The 16566-nt window shown below is 42.3% G+C and overlaps 1 protein-coding gene across 1 annotated transcript in view; it reads left to right on the top strand.

The window, feature by feature from the left end:
* The window catches only part of LOC122816911 (junctophilin-2-like), a 671515-nt gene that overhangs the window by 570545 nt on the left and 84404 nt on the right, over window positions 1–16566 (top strand). The window contains exon 5 of the mRNA XM_044089992.1: window positions 15128–15223. Within this exon, the coding sequence (XP_043945927.1) occupies window positions 15128–15208 (81 nt within the window). The 3' untranslated portion in view covers window positions 15209–15223. The remainder of the gene's footprint in view (window positions 1–15127; window positions 15224–16566) is intronic.

Here is a 16566-nt window from a genome sequence, read left to right as displayed (position 1 = left end):
GGTACTTGAAATGGGTGTATAAATTTGGAAACACAGACCAGTTGTTCCTCTCCTTTATTTCACAGAGGAAATTGCTCTCAGTTGCTAAGCAGACACTATCAAACTGGTTTGTCATTTGCATGTTTATTGATTTATTTATCCTTTCTTGATTGACTTAGTCCCGTTAATCTAGTGGCCTCTTTTCAGTGGAGATCAGAGGTAGTATTTATGCTGCTAGGGAAACTTGTATAGGGCATCAGAAAACTTCCCCTACCCTTTTTGATAGGTGCAGTGGAGTGTATTACATCCACCTGGGCTACCACCAACTCAAAAACAAAACGGGAACAGCACGTAGGTTAACCAGGTGAAGGAGAAAACAGGAGAAAAACCAAACAAGAAAATCCAAAACCTGGAAGCGCAGGGATAAACTAAAATTAAAACAGTTTATTCCAAAGCAACTCACAAAGCTTTTGGGATACTCCCTTCATCAGTGAGTATCACATAAACTAAGGCAAGCATTTAAATATTCAGTTACTAGCACATAACACAGTCCAATCAAACCTAGTAGCAGGGCTAAACTCAATTAAAGTTATATGATAATAAAGTAGTATCTATATAAAAATATATATACAAAATAATATTACATGTAAAATATACTTAAAAATATATGTAATATTTCAAAAACATTTGTCTCTTCCTCAAAATAGGTTTCATACTAACTGCTGTGTTCAGACCAGGTGGGTGGTCTGCTTGCAAGAGTGTTATCCATGAATACTGACTTGTTTCTAATTCATTATTTAAATCTCCATGCCTTTTATTCCTATAGTTCACATCTATAACTCTAAAATTAAATCGATGGTTGTCTTCTCACTCTCTCTTATATGTTTTCCTAGGGCATTACTACTTTATCGCTCTGTGTCTCTGACTTGTGTTCAATGATCCTGTCTTTTTAACTTTCTGCTGCACTTCCCTATATAGAATGCCGTGCATATCTTGCAACATGCCATATACACGATGGCAGTGGTATGACATGTGGCAAAATATTTATATATATATATATATATATATATATATGTGAAATTGTTCAATCTCGACGTTTGTTCTTACACATGGGTTCGGAGCCGATCCTCGGCTCCGAGTTGGCCGCATCACTAGCTCCGCATCTTCGAGAAAGCTCGAAGCACAGCAATATCCCATGATCCTCAGGTGCTAACCCTCTGATCTAGTTTGCCGCTAGCAGCAGATCGCATTGAGAGGCTCGGGCCAGTATATTTTTTTTTCTACTTTTCTTAATATATAGTTCTCTTTCTACAGATTTATACTCATTTTTTAGTGTTTAAATAAGTATTATAATATAGGTGTTATTTAGACTAGTTTAGTTAGTTTAGTTAGTTTAAAAATTCTTTAGTTAAGGCCTTTGGGTTTTTTCTGTCAGGATTGTCAGTATTTAAAAAAAAAAAAAAAAGTTTTTTTTTGCCTTTAACTTCTTTTTCTCTTATATATATATATATATATATATATATATATATATATATATATATATCATAGTGTGCTGTGTGTTTTACATTTTTATATATATATTACATTTAAATCGTATTTTTATTATTACACTTAAGAAAAAAAATCCCTATATAATGTTGTGTGCTGTGTTTTTTGGATTTTTCCCTTTTACTTCAAAATGTCAGAAAATACCAAATCTGGTTTTAAAAGGTGTCCGTGCGGACAGAAGATGTCCATTACTGAAAACCACTCATCCTGCGTCTACTGTCTTGGCCCTCTCCACTTGCAGGAAGACTGTTCCATTTGTCATTCCTTTAGTGGGAGGGTCATGCTGGAAAGACGCAGGAAGTTGGTTGACAGAGGGTTGCTTAAACTCGAATTTCAGGAGGCCCTGGACAAGGCTGAACAGGTATCCAAGTCTTCGAAGGGGTCGAAGTCTTCAAGAGTGTCGGAGCCCAAGTCATCGGCTCCGAGCACCTCTTTTCAGATTCGGACGCCGGCTCCTATGACTTCGGTGCCAGGTGTCGAGAGTTTATCTCTGCACGAGGCTCAGGTCTTGGAGCCGGTATCAGAGGTACCACCGTCTGCTATCCTTCGCTCGGTGACGGCTTCGATCCCTTTGACCTGTTCTTCGAGGCCCCTTTCCGACTGCGATGTGGACCGAGTGATACAGAAGCTTATGGAGAACTCGACTTTGTCCAAATTAATCGAGGTTTCATCCCAGCTGGTTTCGAAACTTGAGACTATTCCTGTTCCCTCAACACTTCCTCCTCCGAGACCCGTCGAGTCATCGGAGTTAGGAGTCGAAGATCCGATGATTGTAGAGCCCTCGGTGCCGAAGCCTCCAGTAGTGCTATCGACTCCGTTGACCTCGACTCCTTCGGAACCAGCCGGAGAGTCTCGGAGCCGAAGATCTTTCCTAGGTTCCAGGGGGGATAGTCGAACCGAGATATCGGTTCTGACTCTTCCCCTCGGTGCCTCAGCTCAGATCAGTTCGGATCCATCCTCGGTGTCGGAGCCCGTGGTTCCGATTCTGGAAAAACGACCTCCTTCTTCGGATTGGGTCGGATCTTCGAGTCGGGGCACCGGTGCCTTTGACATCATGAGGAAGGTCTTGTCTGATCAGACACATACTTCATCAATATCTTTGTCTCCTTCCCCAAAAGGTCCACGTTCTGCTTCTGTGTCTTCGGCTCCTACCAAGCATCGAGACCCAATGCCTCAGAAGTCCCCACAGGGCGACTCTGGTTCCTCAGATGCATCCCCAGAAGCTCCCGCTGAGGATGTTCCGAGGAAACGACTGTGCAAGAGGAGGCACATAGATTCCCCCCAGGAATCTCTCACATCTGATACCGATTTAGATGAAACAGAAGGGTCCCCATGGTCCCCCTCTGAGGATGTCTCGTTTGCAGACATTTTGGAAATCCTGAAACAAAGGGGGGACTGGCAAACCCTTACCCCTTCTGTGGATGAATCAGTTTTACTGAAGGCATTTGGGACTCAACCTTCTAACTCCTGGGTGACTCCGCCATTTGACGATCTCATGGATCTAATAGCCTGGAGGGCATGGGAAACACCCGATACAGTGGAACCAGTCCCTCGTAAACCAAATAAATACATGACGGCCCCCCAGGACAAATCTTATCTTACAAAAGGGGTTCCCGTAGATACTATGGTGGTGGCGGCGGCCACTAAGAAAGAGATGTCTGAATCATCTTCCTCTGTCCATCCTCCTAATAAGGATTCTAGGACAATGGACAGATATGGGAAGCGCATATTTAGTTCGGCGACTTTTTTCATCCGATCGCTCAACTATCTTACGCATTTCACACGTTTACAGAGATCTCATTAAGGAACTGGGAGATGCTCTCCAGGGACATACAGATGCTGCTGTCGCCGAGAAAGTGACAGCGCAACTTAACACCCTAAATTCCATAGTCAACTCGTCCATGAGGCTGATTTCATACGCAGCCGAAGGGTCGAGTAGAGCGGCAGCTTCAGCGATCGCCCTGAGAAGGCAATCCTGGTTGTGCTTATACTCCTTTGCGGAAACCTTTAAGTCTTCCTTTGCCAATGCCCTCTTTGATGGTGCCTCCTTGTTTGGGCCCAAAGTAAAGGAGACTCTCACGAGGTGTGAACAAGAAGGGAAGACCCTGTCTGCCGTAGGGGTCCGTTTTTCCGTCCCATCTAGACCCTACCCTAAAGGGCAACGAGGAGGAAAAATGTGGTTCCGAAAGACTCTGGGATCTTTTCAGCACACCCAAAGTGACGCCCTCTCCAGAGGCAGAGGAGGGGGAAGAAACGGAATCCACCGCCCAGCCGGCAGAGGGGGTCCACAAAATCAGGGCAACAGAGAGACATTCTCTGGAAAGCCCTTCCAGCACTCCTGAGTGCAGGCCCGGCTGTCCTACTCTGGAGGCAGTCGGGGGTCGCTTGGCTTTATACCCAGAGGCCTGGCTAAATCTTACATCAGATTCCTGGGTAAAAAGCATAGTTACCAGAGGCTACAACATTCCATTCATCAAAATGCCACCCAACTCCAAAAAACTCCCAGACGTTCCACCCAGTCTGCGAGACCAGGCAACCGTAGAGATAGGAAGGTTGCTCGAAAACAGAGTCATCCAACCAGTCCCGGCAGACCAAATAGGATCCGGAACTTACTCAAGGTTCTTTTTAGTTCCAAAGAAAATAGGTGACTGGAGGCCAATTTTAGACGTCAGCAAGTTAAATACCTTTGTGAAAAAGGAAAAGTTCCGGATGGTCACGCTACAGTCAATCCTCCCTTTTCTGCAGAAGGGCGACTGGATGTGCTCTATAGATCTCAAAGACGCATACTACCATATCAAGATGGCCAGGGCGTCCAGAGATTACCTGCGCTTCCGGCTGGGAGCCAGTCATTTCCAGTTTCGCTCTCTGCCCTTTGGTCTCACCTCAGCCTCCAGGGTGTTCACCAAATGCATGGCAGTAGTAGCGTCTCACTTGAGACGAAGGGGATTCCGGGTGTTTCCTTATCTAGACGACTGGCTCCTATCCGCCACCACCGAGTATCGTCTTCTACAAGCCAGGGATTAAACCATCAGTCTTTGCTCTTCACTAGGCATAACGGTGAATTTTGGAAAATCTGTCTTATTGCCGTCACAGCGTATCTTATTTATAGGAGCACAGCTAGACACCTTCCTGGCTCAAGTTACTCTCCCCCCCACCAAGAGTATCAGACCTCAGGCAGCAAATTTCGCTCCTTCTACACAACTAGAGAGTCCCTGCACGACAAATATTAAGAGTGCTAGGCTTGATGGCAGCCTCCCTTATTGTAGTTCCTTTAGGCAGGATGCACATGAGGATTCTTCAATGGATGCTATTCGCCCAGTGGTCGTATCGACAACTTCCACTGTCTCACGAAATCTTCATCACGAATTCTTGCAAGAAGGATCTCTTGTGGTGGATGCACAGTCAAGAGCTGACACTAGGATGACCGTTTGTATTACCCAGTCCGGTAGCAACTCTAACCACGGACGCTTCCCTGATAGGGTGGGGGGGGGGGATTTTTTCAGGGACAAACAGTCCAAGATCAATGGTCCAACTTGGAGTACAATCTGCACATCAATGTTCTAGAGCTGAGGGCAGTGTTTCTAGCGTTGCAACACTTTCACAAGTCCTTACCTCAGGGCACAGTGACAGTTCAGACAGACAACATGTCAGTGGTCTGGTACATAAACAAGCAAGGGGGAACCAGATCTTGCCCGTTATGCAGAGAGGCCCTCAGAATTTGGCAATGGGCAAAGTCCACTGAACACTTTCTGATAGCAACACACATCCCGGGGACTTACAACGTAAACGCGGACAGGTTGAGCAGAGCAATCCTGTTCCCTCACGAGTGGTCCCTCAAACCTCAAGTGGCGGAAGAGATCTTCCACAGATGGGGCCAGCCTTGCTGCGACCTGTTTGCATCCCCATTGAATGCCAAATGCAGAAGCTACTTTGCCCTGTTACCCCCTCCAGGGGGTGTCCCCAGAGACGCACCAGTATACGATTGGCCCGCGGGTCTCCTTTACGTTTTTCCTCCTGTTCCACTAATTCCCAGGTTTTTGCAGAAAGCCAAACGTCTGGACAGGACCATAATACTAATAGCCCCATTCTGGCCTCGACAAATCTGGTTTCCCTTCCTTCAATCTCATCAAGTGGAGGAACCATGGATGCTGGACCCGGAGCCAGACCTGTTGACGCATTCGTCGGGAGTTCCTCACACCTTTCTCAAGTCCCTCAAACTGACAGCTTGGCTGCTCCGCTTCCCATCTTAGCCAGGTCGGAGTTACTATCCCCTGCAGTACAACAAATTATTGTATCTTCTCACAAACCATCTACAAGAAAATTGTACAACAGCAAATGGAACCGTTTTGCGCACTGGGCCTCCAAACAAGGTATAGATCCATTCGGGGCTCCAGTACACAAGATACTAGATTTTCTTACCACACTTTTTCAAGAAGGAGCATCAACATCCACTATAAGGGTTCAACTGGTGGCTATATCCAATTTTCATATTGGCCGTGAAGATGGTTCTCTTATGTCCCACAGACTGTGTAAAGCCTTCATGAAAGGTACCTTTCACCTCTGTCCCCCCTTTCGTAATCCAAAAGCACCTTGGAATCTTAATCTCATGCTGTCACAACTCATGTTGCCCCCTTTTGAACCAGCAGCCACAACTCCGTTAAAATTCCTTTCGTGGAAAACACTTTTTCTGGTTGCCATCACTTCCGCCAGGAGAGTTTCAGAGCTACAGGCTCTATCTATCCGACCCCCGTACATGATTTTTCATCCAGATAGAGTAACCTTGCGCACCAATCCGTCCTTCCTTCCGAAGGTTTGTTCGATTCAGAACATCAATCAATCTATCGAACTACCTACCTTCTTTAAAAAACATTCCAATAAGTTAGAATACACATTGCACAAATTGGACGTTCACAGGCAACTAAGATTTTACTTACATAGGACAAAAGAGTACAGAAAGTCAGATCAACTATTTGTCTCATATGCTGACCAAAGGAAAGGACAGGCAGTAACGAAGGTTACCTTATCCAAATGGCTCTCAGATTGCATAAATTTTGTATATGGTGAATCGAAACAGCAACTCCCTTTCAAACCCAGAGCTCATTCTACAAGGGCGATCGCTGCCTCTTCAGCCCATACCGCTCGTTTGCCTTTAGATACCATTTGTGCAGCAGCAACTTGGGCAAAACCACATACTTTTATCGCCCACTATAAACTAGACAAAAGCTCCAGGGACAGGGCGACGTTTGGTTCCACTGTACTCAGGAATGTTCTCCCTTGAGCCACCCAGGAAAAAGGAGCTAGGGACGCTACCCGTGTGTAAGAACAAACGGCGAGATTGAACAATTTCACATTAAGAAGTTATGTTCTTACCATAACGTTCCATGTGAATTGTTCATCTCGCCTTTGTTCTTACATTCCCCCCCTCCATCCCCCGTCCTGCGGTCTGGGAGAACGGTTTCAACTGAATTCCTTTTCAGCCTTTTCTAGATATGGTTAGCATATTATTGTACATTAGTAATGGCATTTTTTCTCCTCTATTTGACAGTAGGGTTCCAGACACTGTGTAGTATCTTCTAGACACAGTTCTAAAAGGGATTCTTCTGGTATAGCAAACTAGATCTGAGGGTTAGCACCTGAGGATCATGGGATATTACTGTGCCTCGAGCTTTCTCGAAGATGCGGAGCTAGTGATGCGGCCGTCTCGGAGCCGAGGATCGGCTCCGAACCCGTGTGTAAGAACAAAGGCGAGATGAACAATTCACATGGAACGTTATGGTAAGAACATAACTTCTTAATTTTTTACCTGTATTTGGATGTATAAAGTCAGCATTAGTTAGATCATCACAGCATTTACAGTTTTAACATGGGACTATTCCATGTTTTTTTACTTAATACTATTCTATGACTATGAAGATATTTGTAACATAGTCTCTGTTTAAGATTCAAACGCATTCGATAAGAGAAGCTTGAAGTATTACTCACTATCTGTAGAACTTCAGGCATACTTCTCAAAATATCCCAATTCTTAGTAATAAAATTCTTTACACCATTAGATCTTCTATTATATGTTGTCACATATCTCATACACCTGTTAATATTATTCCATTGTTACTTTGGCGCTTGAGTTTAACATCTTATCCAAAGAGCAACAAACTCAGGAGTGCAGTACCCCCAAATGCTGCACTGTACTGTTAGCAGTCAAATCACCTGGAGTGGGAACAGAACCCACAGCCTTCTGTTCTTCCAGCACCAAAGATAAGTGTACTGCTTTTTGCTCCACTGGCATTCTTTTTCACCAACAGGTGGCCAATTGCCTACTGACAAATGCTGCTATCAAAACTTACTCCACTAAAGTAGTGGTTCCTTAAAGCTCGAGCTTCAGAAATGTTTCCTAAAACCCTAAAGAATTTTTCTAAGGCAAATTACCTTCTGTTAAAGGAGTACAACATGTTTCTCTAATGTATTCCTCAACTTCACAGCCCTTTTCCTCCCTATTTATATTGTCTTCTGTAAAGCAACAACAATAAAGCATTTACAAGTTTTATAATTCCCCTTACTTCTGTAACAGAAGCCTACCTTCTCATACTGTGATGGTTTCACTTACAAAATGATTCTCTCACGTTTGAATAAAGCTTGCTGAAGTCACCCAATTACTGACATCATCGAGGCCAGGCAGTGCAGGTACTTTTTTTTTTAAATCAGTTCCCTCCCCCAAAGTGACATCACCACAGCCGTCATCTGATTCTAACTAAAATAATAAGACCCACCCATTCTGTGATGTCATGGCTCCCTTGTCCTTCCCCCAGCCTGAGTGCTGTTCATTTTATTCAGTAGTAGTGTAGTAACACCGATGTTTGGAAACACAGAAATTTGGTATGCATACTTGTACATTCTGCACGGCAAATGATGCTTAGGTGGTGTATCACTTGCATACTTCTCTGTCGTATTTGCACCAGATACTCCTAGTGTGCAGTGCGGGAATAGAAAGATTAAAACATTACCCTGGTATCAGAGGTGGCAGTGCAACATATTCATAGTGGCTTAACATGAGAGTAGCTCTAAGCAAGCACCATGTGAAACCTGAGCAAGCACCTAGAATTATTCAGTGCAGCTTCCACACCTTATGTCTGAAAATGAATTCACGTACTCACATGAACAGGAGTAGCTGCATATTGATGGCTAAAGGTGTATGGGCATGTCTGGTGGTTACTACACTGCAAAAGTGGTATGTAATGGTGGAGATATTTGGAAGGCATGAGCAAACACACCAGTATATTAAAGCCAATTGAACTGGAGGCTGGTAAATAGATTTAGTAAAGGATTTTGTCCATGCACAAATATTTCAACAGTGATTCTTTGCAGGGGCATCCATTATCTGATTAAAGGCATGTTAACCTTGATGTCCTTTATTTAAAAAAAAAAAAATCAATAAAAATTTTACTTTGTTATAAGTGACTTCTGGACACAAGAAAAAGGAAGGGGAAAGTATAGCAATGTGGTTTGTATATACAAAGACAAATCCAGGAACACTGCAAAAGGTTTTTTTTTGCAAACCAACCAGTTGAGTAAAAACATATGAAGGCAAACACTGCATACCAACACACTGCACATGTAAATCTCAGTTTTAACAAGGTGGAAGCATGAAGTGATACCTTAACACTTAAATTAATAAAGATCTAAACTGGTTAATAGTATAAATATTTTATTCTTTAGTTTAGCTCCTTGGTGCAAGACCTTACTGGATGTGATTGCAGTCAAGTAAGGCCATGGCTACAGTGCAGCAAAAAAATGTCCCCTCTAACAAAGGAAATGCTAGAGCAAAGATTAAATTACATGAGTCAAGCACCCTGCTGAGATCTGCCAATCAATGGAATTACCAGGTCAAATTTCCCTCAAGACTTTGACAGCTAGGGAAGCTAAGTGTTATGGGGGAGGGGAGAAGTAAATGGACTGGAATTCATTGTCTCACAAATTAGTGCCATTTAAACTAAATTAGAAAAAAAGGCAGCAGTAAACAGCACTTTGAGTGTGTTCTGTGGCATTTGCACTGTTTCTGTTTTAAGTAGTCATCCAGCAGCAGGGAATGTTACTTACACTGTTCTATTTTACTCAGTACTTTGTACGCATGCAACATCTATGAAATGACAGGAACTTTAGGCAAACGGAGGCCTGCATGATGTAACATTTTTGAGCCAAACAATGATTTCTGGGATATGATTTCTGGGATACTGGATGGCAACCTGATTTATCCAAACCACGTCAATATGCCAGCCTCCAGGTGGTCAGAGTCTGGAATTACATATTTAAAAATATTTAAAATCCTGTAAATAATCCCAGAGTGCTCTTAAAGTGTAGGAAACATCATGATATGATGTTTTAAACATGTTTGAGTCTGTGGGTGCGGTAGCATAGGTAATTTTAAAGCTCCCCCTAACCCCGAAAAAATAGAGGCATATGCAGAAGTTTGCACAAATGCCTTGTACAACCACTTAAACAACTGCATAGAAACTGCAGTACCTGACCAAATTAAACCCAGGTCTAGCCAGAAAAACAAGTCATCCTGTTGGACTCTTGGCATAAATCAACTACACAACAGAAGGCAGAAATTCTTGTCTAGAAGTAAGTGGGAGGGTGCACAACAGAGAAAAAAAAATCCGTCTCAACAGGCAAATCAGGGAACTAGTCAAGTCTTCAAAAGCTAAATAGAAGACTAAAGCGTAGGATAACCACAAAACATTTTTTAGTTTTGTCCAAAATCTTAAGGGAAACACTCAGTGCTGAGTTGGCTGTAAATGGCACTAATTATACTCAGCCAGATGAAATAGCAAACCTGCTGGCTGACAAACTCAGCTCAGATTTCACCTCCTCATCACCGCTGATCACTTCCCATGAAATACCCCCTACCATTCCTTTGCCTGTTATCACAAAAAACAGGTCACTACGCTCTCTAAAGCTAGAAACACAGTATCAGTGGGCCCTGATGGAAACCCAGGGTACCTATTAAATAGCTTGAAATATGACCTAGCAGACCCACTTAGATCTCAATTTAACCAAAGTCTCCAGGCAAACTTTGTCCCAGTAGAGTGGAGGACAGCAACAGTCATCCATCTGCATAAAAGGGGCCAATCAACAGACCTGGAAAACTACTGACCCATAAGTTTGACTAGCTGTACATGCAAGGCTATGGAAACGATAATCATGGACCCGATTAACGACAACATAGGAAACCTCCAGACTCTAGACCCAACCCATTTCGGCTTCATCAAGGACAGATCCTCCCTGCAGTCTGGTGGACTTCTTTGAGAAGGTCACCAAAGCCATGGATGAGGTTAAGACAGTACATGCCTTCTACCTTGACCTGGCCGAGGCATTTGACACAGTACCTCACTCTGGTATAGATAACCTCACAAAATTGGACATAAACCTCTACATCACCAGATGGACAGCCAAATGACTCGTGGATAGGACACATGTTAGAGTGGGGGAATCCACATTAAGCAAGAGGCCATTTATCAGTGGAGTACCACAGGGCTGAGTGCTGTTTGGGATCTACTTCTCAGATTTCAAGGCAAGTGTAGATGGCCTTTGGCTGACCAAATTTATTGATGACTGCAAGTTGGGGGCAATCACTGACTCCCAAAACTATGCTGATATCCTACAGAAAGGTCTGACACAGAGTGACTGATTTCAGAGCCATGGCCTCAAACTAAATGTGAAGTGCATAATACCCTTTGGGAAATCAAATACCCCTGTGAATTATGACAGTGATAGCACTCCCCTAAGAGTGGAACCAATGGTGAGAGATCTGGGTATTCAGATAGTTGGTAATCTGAGCTTTGACCACCATGTGTCCACAGTAGTGAGGAAATCTTTCTATGTGGCTCAGCTTGTAAGTAAGGGGAAGACATTTAGTTCTAAGGCTATCATAGTACCACTGTACTCTGCCCTCATCAGAGCAATAATCGACTATAGCACAGCCTTTGGCATGTACCTCGCCAGGCACCTGCAGCAGTTGGGAGTGACCTCAGAGGTTTCTCACCTAAAAATAGAGGGTATAACAAACATGTCATATGCAGACCAATTAAAAGCCCTATCACTATATTTGGTTTCCTACTGATTACTCAGGGGTGATCTGTGCCTGACCCATAAGGCAATTTGTAACCCAGCCCTGATGGAAATTGCATATTCACAAAAATAGCTGCATGAGGGTTACCCGCTCCAAAGTTCTAAATCTGAATTTGAACATAAATCATGCTTGAGAGACAGGTATGTGTCCCAGAGACTGACACTCTTCTGGAATAGGCTTCCTGTTCACATGAAGCAGACCCTTCCCTGACCATCTTCAAGCGCAATCTGGACCAATGGATGGGGCATCATTCACTCCTGGGGTTGTGCCCATGTGCCTTATGTACATAGGCAGTCTGTAAAATTTGTCAAAACCCCATTTGCTGAGCCTTGTTATCTTTCTCCTAGGGACACAAAATTGGGGTAAAACTGGCTAGGCTTGTAAGGGGTCTTGAGCTGTTAGCCTAGTAATCTCATATGAACCTATTATATTGGCACTGTGGCCACATGGTCTTCAGTGCAGAACTTCACCAAGCATTGCTGTCTTGATCATGACTGTCAGCATTAGGCCTGTTTTGGATGAGTAGGACTTGAGCCTTCTGATCTCTGTCTTAATGCTTCTTCCATCCCAGTGGTTTAGTGGTAAGGCCTAATCAGAAAAAGTCCTTGATAGATATAAGAAGGTCTTCCTTGATGGGTCAGATTTAGTCTTTATCCATTATCGTCCTATGTATGTGTGTGTGCTCTATCTAGTCTTTGTTTTTGGAGTTTCCTTTAAGTTAGGCAGGTATATATACTTGTATACTACTTGTTAGCACTGTAGGGGAAGATCATCATTGCTGTTTTTTTATTTGCAGAAATAGGTTTTTGGGGCTAGGGTGCAAATTTGTGGGAATGAGAGAGATGTGCGTTTATATATCTGGTGCCTAATATTAACAAAATGAGGCAGCACGAGTGTGCATACATCCCAGTATATGGGAAATCCCTAAATATTTACCAAATTCTAATTGTCATTTGATAAGGGAAGAATGCTAGGAACACTTTCCCAGTGTGGATGAAAACTGACAGTATCTTGGAGAGACAGAAAAATTGGTTGTGTGTATGTTCACAAACATAAACATTTTTCAGTGCTCAGTGGAGACACGAGTAGAGGAAGCCTGTCCACTGCATTGTGTAACATCAGTGTACTTTGTATAATGCAGTCCAATATGAATCAAACCATAGAGTCTGGGTTTTTAGGCAGGAGAATGCTTGCTTCTGTGTCCCACTTCCTCTCAGGAAAACACCTATTACATATTATCGTGGATTGCTCGAGTTACATCCACTTTTCCATCCTTGAAGGGCTCCCACTTGCTACTAGGAGTAAGTCTCTGTCTCCCCATCCATGTCATGCATATCTACACACATGCACTGGAAGATAATTATCTGAAGACTTTAACAGAGAAAGGTATACAGGAAGAGGTGCGGTATAGTAAAGGGTAAGAGTTTGTTCTGTATCCTTCCCAGAATTGGGAGTAAATTTAGGTCATGGAGTGAGTAGATGCAAAGGAAAAATGGAATGCAGAGGATGTAGTTTGGGTGAAGTCATAAAGAGATGTACATTTGGTAGCCTAAATGTTGGAAGAATGAGTGACAGCATAGTAAGAAGGACTTAAGAGAATTTGCAAACGGTACATCAGCACCCTGATGGTAGAACATTCTCCAGCAGTGTATTAATGTACAAGTAATACCCTCTGAAAAACGAGTCCGCCGCTTCAGTGCAGCATATCAAGCTGCAATGGAACTCTGACTGAAAAAAAAAAAAAAAACAGCCGCCATTACTTTAAACTCTCTAAGCAGAGCTTTTGCTCTTTAGCGAGTGTAAAAAAAAAAATAAATAAGTGTGTTTTTCTGTCAGCATGTGTTAGTGAATGTGTGTCTGAAAGCAGAAGAGACCATGTGTGAGAGATGGAGAGAGCGAGAGCGGTCTTCTGTGAGTGATTGCATGTATGAAAGCAGAAGAGACTGTGTGTGTGAGATTGAGAGAGAGAGAGAGAGAGAGAGCGTGGTTTTGTGTGCATAGCTCTCAACTGTCCAAATTTTCTCAGAATGTGCAGATTTTTGCCTCAGATTTTTTGTCTATTCCTCATAAAATTGTGATCTTTTTTGTGGCAAATCAGTGAGGAGTGAATTCACAAAATAATGACAGGCATTCAAGTTTAGACTGCGGTGGTGGTGCTGCGGTAGCGTTGTCGCCTCATAGCAAGACGTTGTCCCATTCGATTCTCAGCTAGAGCGTCTTCTGTGTGGAGGCATACGTGAATGGGGCGTGCCTTTGTTGAAGGTTGTGCGTCAGGGCTGGTAACCCGGTATGTAAAAATCCACTACCAATCATTAGCAGACCGGAGTTCTGCTGTGGCGACCCCTAACCGGGAAAAGCCGAAAGACACAAACAAACATTCAAGTTTCAGGCTATATCTTTCAGAAAATGCATTGTTAATGCAAGACTTTTTTATTCTAGCAACTTTCTAAGTTTATAAGGGCAATATTTAAAATTTGTCCCTATTTTTTGGGCTTTGCCCCCCCCCCCCCCCAATTATTTGTAGCTATTTCCAGATTTTTTGTGGTAAGAGGTTGAGAGTTATGCTTGTGTGAGTGAATACAAGTATGAAATCAGAGGAGACTGTGTGTGTATATATATGTATGTGTGTGAAATCGGAGGAGACTGTGTGTGTATATGCATGTGTGTGAAATCAGAGGAGACTGTGTGTGTATATGTACGTGTGTGTGTGAAATCAGAGGAGACTGTGTGTGTGTATATGTATGTGTGTGAAAGCAGAAGAGACTGTGTATGAGAGAGTTAAAAATGCTTCCTCCAACACCATTGACGTATACTACGGAAAGTTTGAAGAATTATGGGGAGGAACTATTTTACATTTTTTATATCTATCTATATATATATATATATATATATATATATAAAAATGTAGTAACTAAGTAAAACACAAACATTTTACAGATTGCCAATTCTCTAAGTGCAATAATGCCCTCCAGGCTGTGTGTTAATGTGTAATTAACACCCTTACAGGGTCTCTAGCGTCGGGCCTCATAATTCCTCTGGGCGGGCATTAGTTACATATTAACACACACCCTGTTGGGCATTATTGCTTACATAGACTGCAGCTGAGAGACATGACAAGATGGACTGCTACCTTACAACAGCAGCTTTCTGACGGACATGGCCTTTGTGTTGCATGCATGTACCCACTCTACTTGGTTAACAGATGTACCCTAAAAAAAACCCCTCAAACTTGAACAGTTACTGAATACCCACTTGAAAAAAATCTAAATTTTGTAATCAAGTCAGAAGAATCACAGAATACAACAGCAACAACAAAAAAGTACACTTAAGTGTATTAACTTAATGACTGTGTTTGTACTGGATGGCTCTGGCACAGCATGAAGAGGTGTACCACTTTCCATGCAATATTTATGTTCTGATAATGTAAGACTATTGTGGATACAGTTGTACTCAACCTTTGTTTTGTGTTTACAGGGACCCAATACAATCCTGATATTTATGGTCATTCTGCTGAACATTGGCATGGCTGTTCTGTTTGTTCATTTTCTGACATGAGTTACAACTTCCAAGGTAAGACCAACATGTGAGATCAGCAATAGACTTGATCATTCGTTTGTTTATTTAATTATTTGCATTTGTTTACCAGGATAGTCTGACTGGACATAAAACCCCACAAATTTACTTCTCAGTAGAAGCAGAATAAGTAACAGCAATGTAATAACATATATCCGAGATACGTTGTGTTATGTTTTGAGCAAAGAGGACTGATAAAGGAACAAAAGGATGGCAGGAAAATGAGAAACATGAGAGTAGAGAGAGGGGAATGTAATTAAGAATGACATTGTTAATTATAAAGATAATGAGAGTTAGTTGAGGAGTCTTAACTAGGGCTGGAGAGGTTGGACAATGGCAGACCCAGTTATCCGTGAGGTGAATCAGACTGCCAGATATTATACAAAAACACTCCCTCTGTGCTGTTAAAGGTAATATTTCTGCTTTTGTTCGCATTTTTTTTCTTTTTAGGGAGTATTTCATTAATATCCTTCATTGATTCTAGCAGTGTTTGTGAAAGGGATTTGCCATAGCATGGTAGTCGTGTCTGCAGACTGTTGCTTATGCATTTTCTTCAATAAAAATTACAGTAACAATTTGTCTACATACTGCAAAACATTTTCCAAATTTATGAATAGCATATTTTGTGAATGGTACAACCTTATGCAACAGTCTTTATAGTTTACAAGCTGTCATTAAACAATAGCTTTTGGATCGGATTGCCAAATGGCTGTGTTTTAGGGGGCTAAATCCGTATGGTACAGCTTTGCTCTAATGGCACTGCATTACAAACGGATGCTATGGGTTTTTTTTTCAAAAAATAAATACAAATTTTCGAAACTTTTTCCCAGAATCTTGCTTTATTGGTTCTTCGCTTAATACTTGCTTCTGATTCATCTGCCCTCCCTGATTTCCTAGTCTTTTTTTTTTTGCAAATCAGCAATGAACTGTTTCTTAATGTTTCTTTAGGCATTTGTCTTTAGCTAGAGATGCTAATTTAACCTCATAATTGGCTTTAGAGGACATGTGCTTGTTCAAGCTGTGAAGGGTATTCTTCCTCTGGTGAGTAAGTTCCCTCTTGTTCTTGGATAAAAACTATTTGTACTTGCGGTCCACAAGGGTGGCCTGTTTCTTCAGGAGTACCTGGTTTTGATCCTGACAGGTACATCTGTGTCTATACAGTTGTTTAAATGTTATATTGGGCATTCATGCACTCCTCTGCATAGGAGTCATTGGCTGTGTTAGCAGGGGGTTTGAAACTTTTTATACCCCTGCTTAGTAGGCTATGTTTGCTTTGGAGAAAATGTTCAGTTTGTTTGCTTCTTTACTTCAAATGAGACCAATTTATGATCTGACCTCAC

The sequence above is a fragment of the Protopterus annectens genome, chromosome 12.part0, assembly GCF_019279795.1.
Source record: "Protopterus annectens isolate FY-2018-M chromosome 12.part0, PAN1.0, whole genome shotgun sequence".
Classification (NCBI taxonomy): Eukaryota; Metazoa; Chordata; order Ceratodontiformes; family Protopteridae; genus Protopterus; species Protopterus annectens.
The sequence above is the reverse complement of the archived record's forward strand: the minus strand, read 5'-3'. Positions and strand labels throughout refer to the sequence as shown.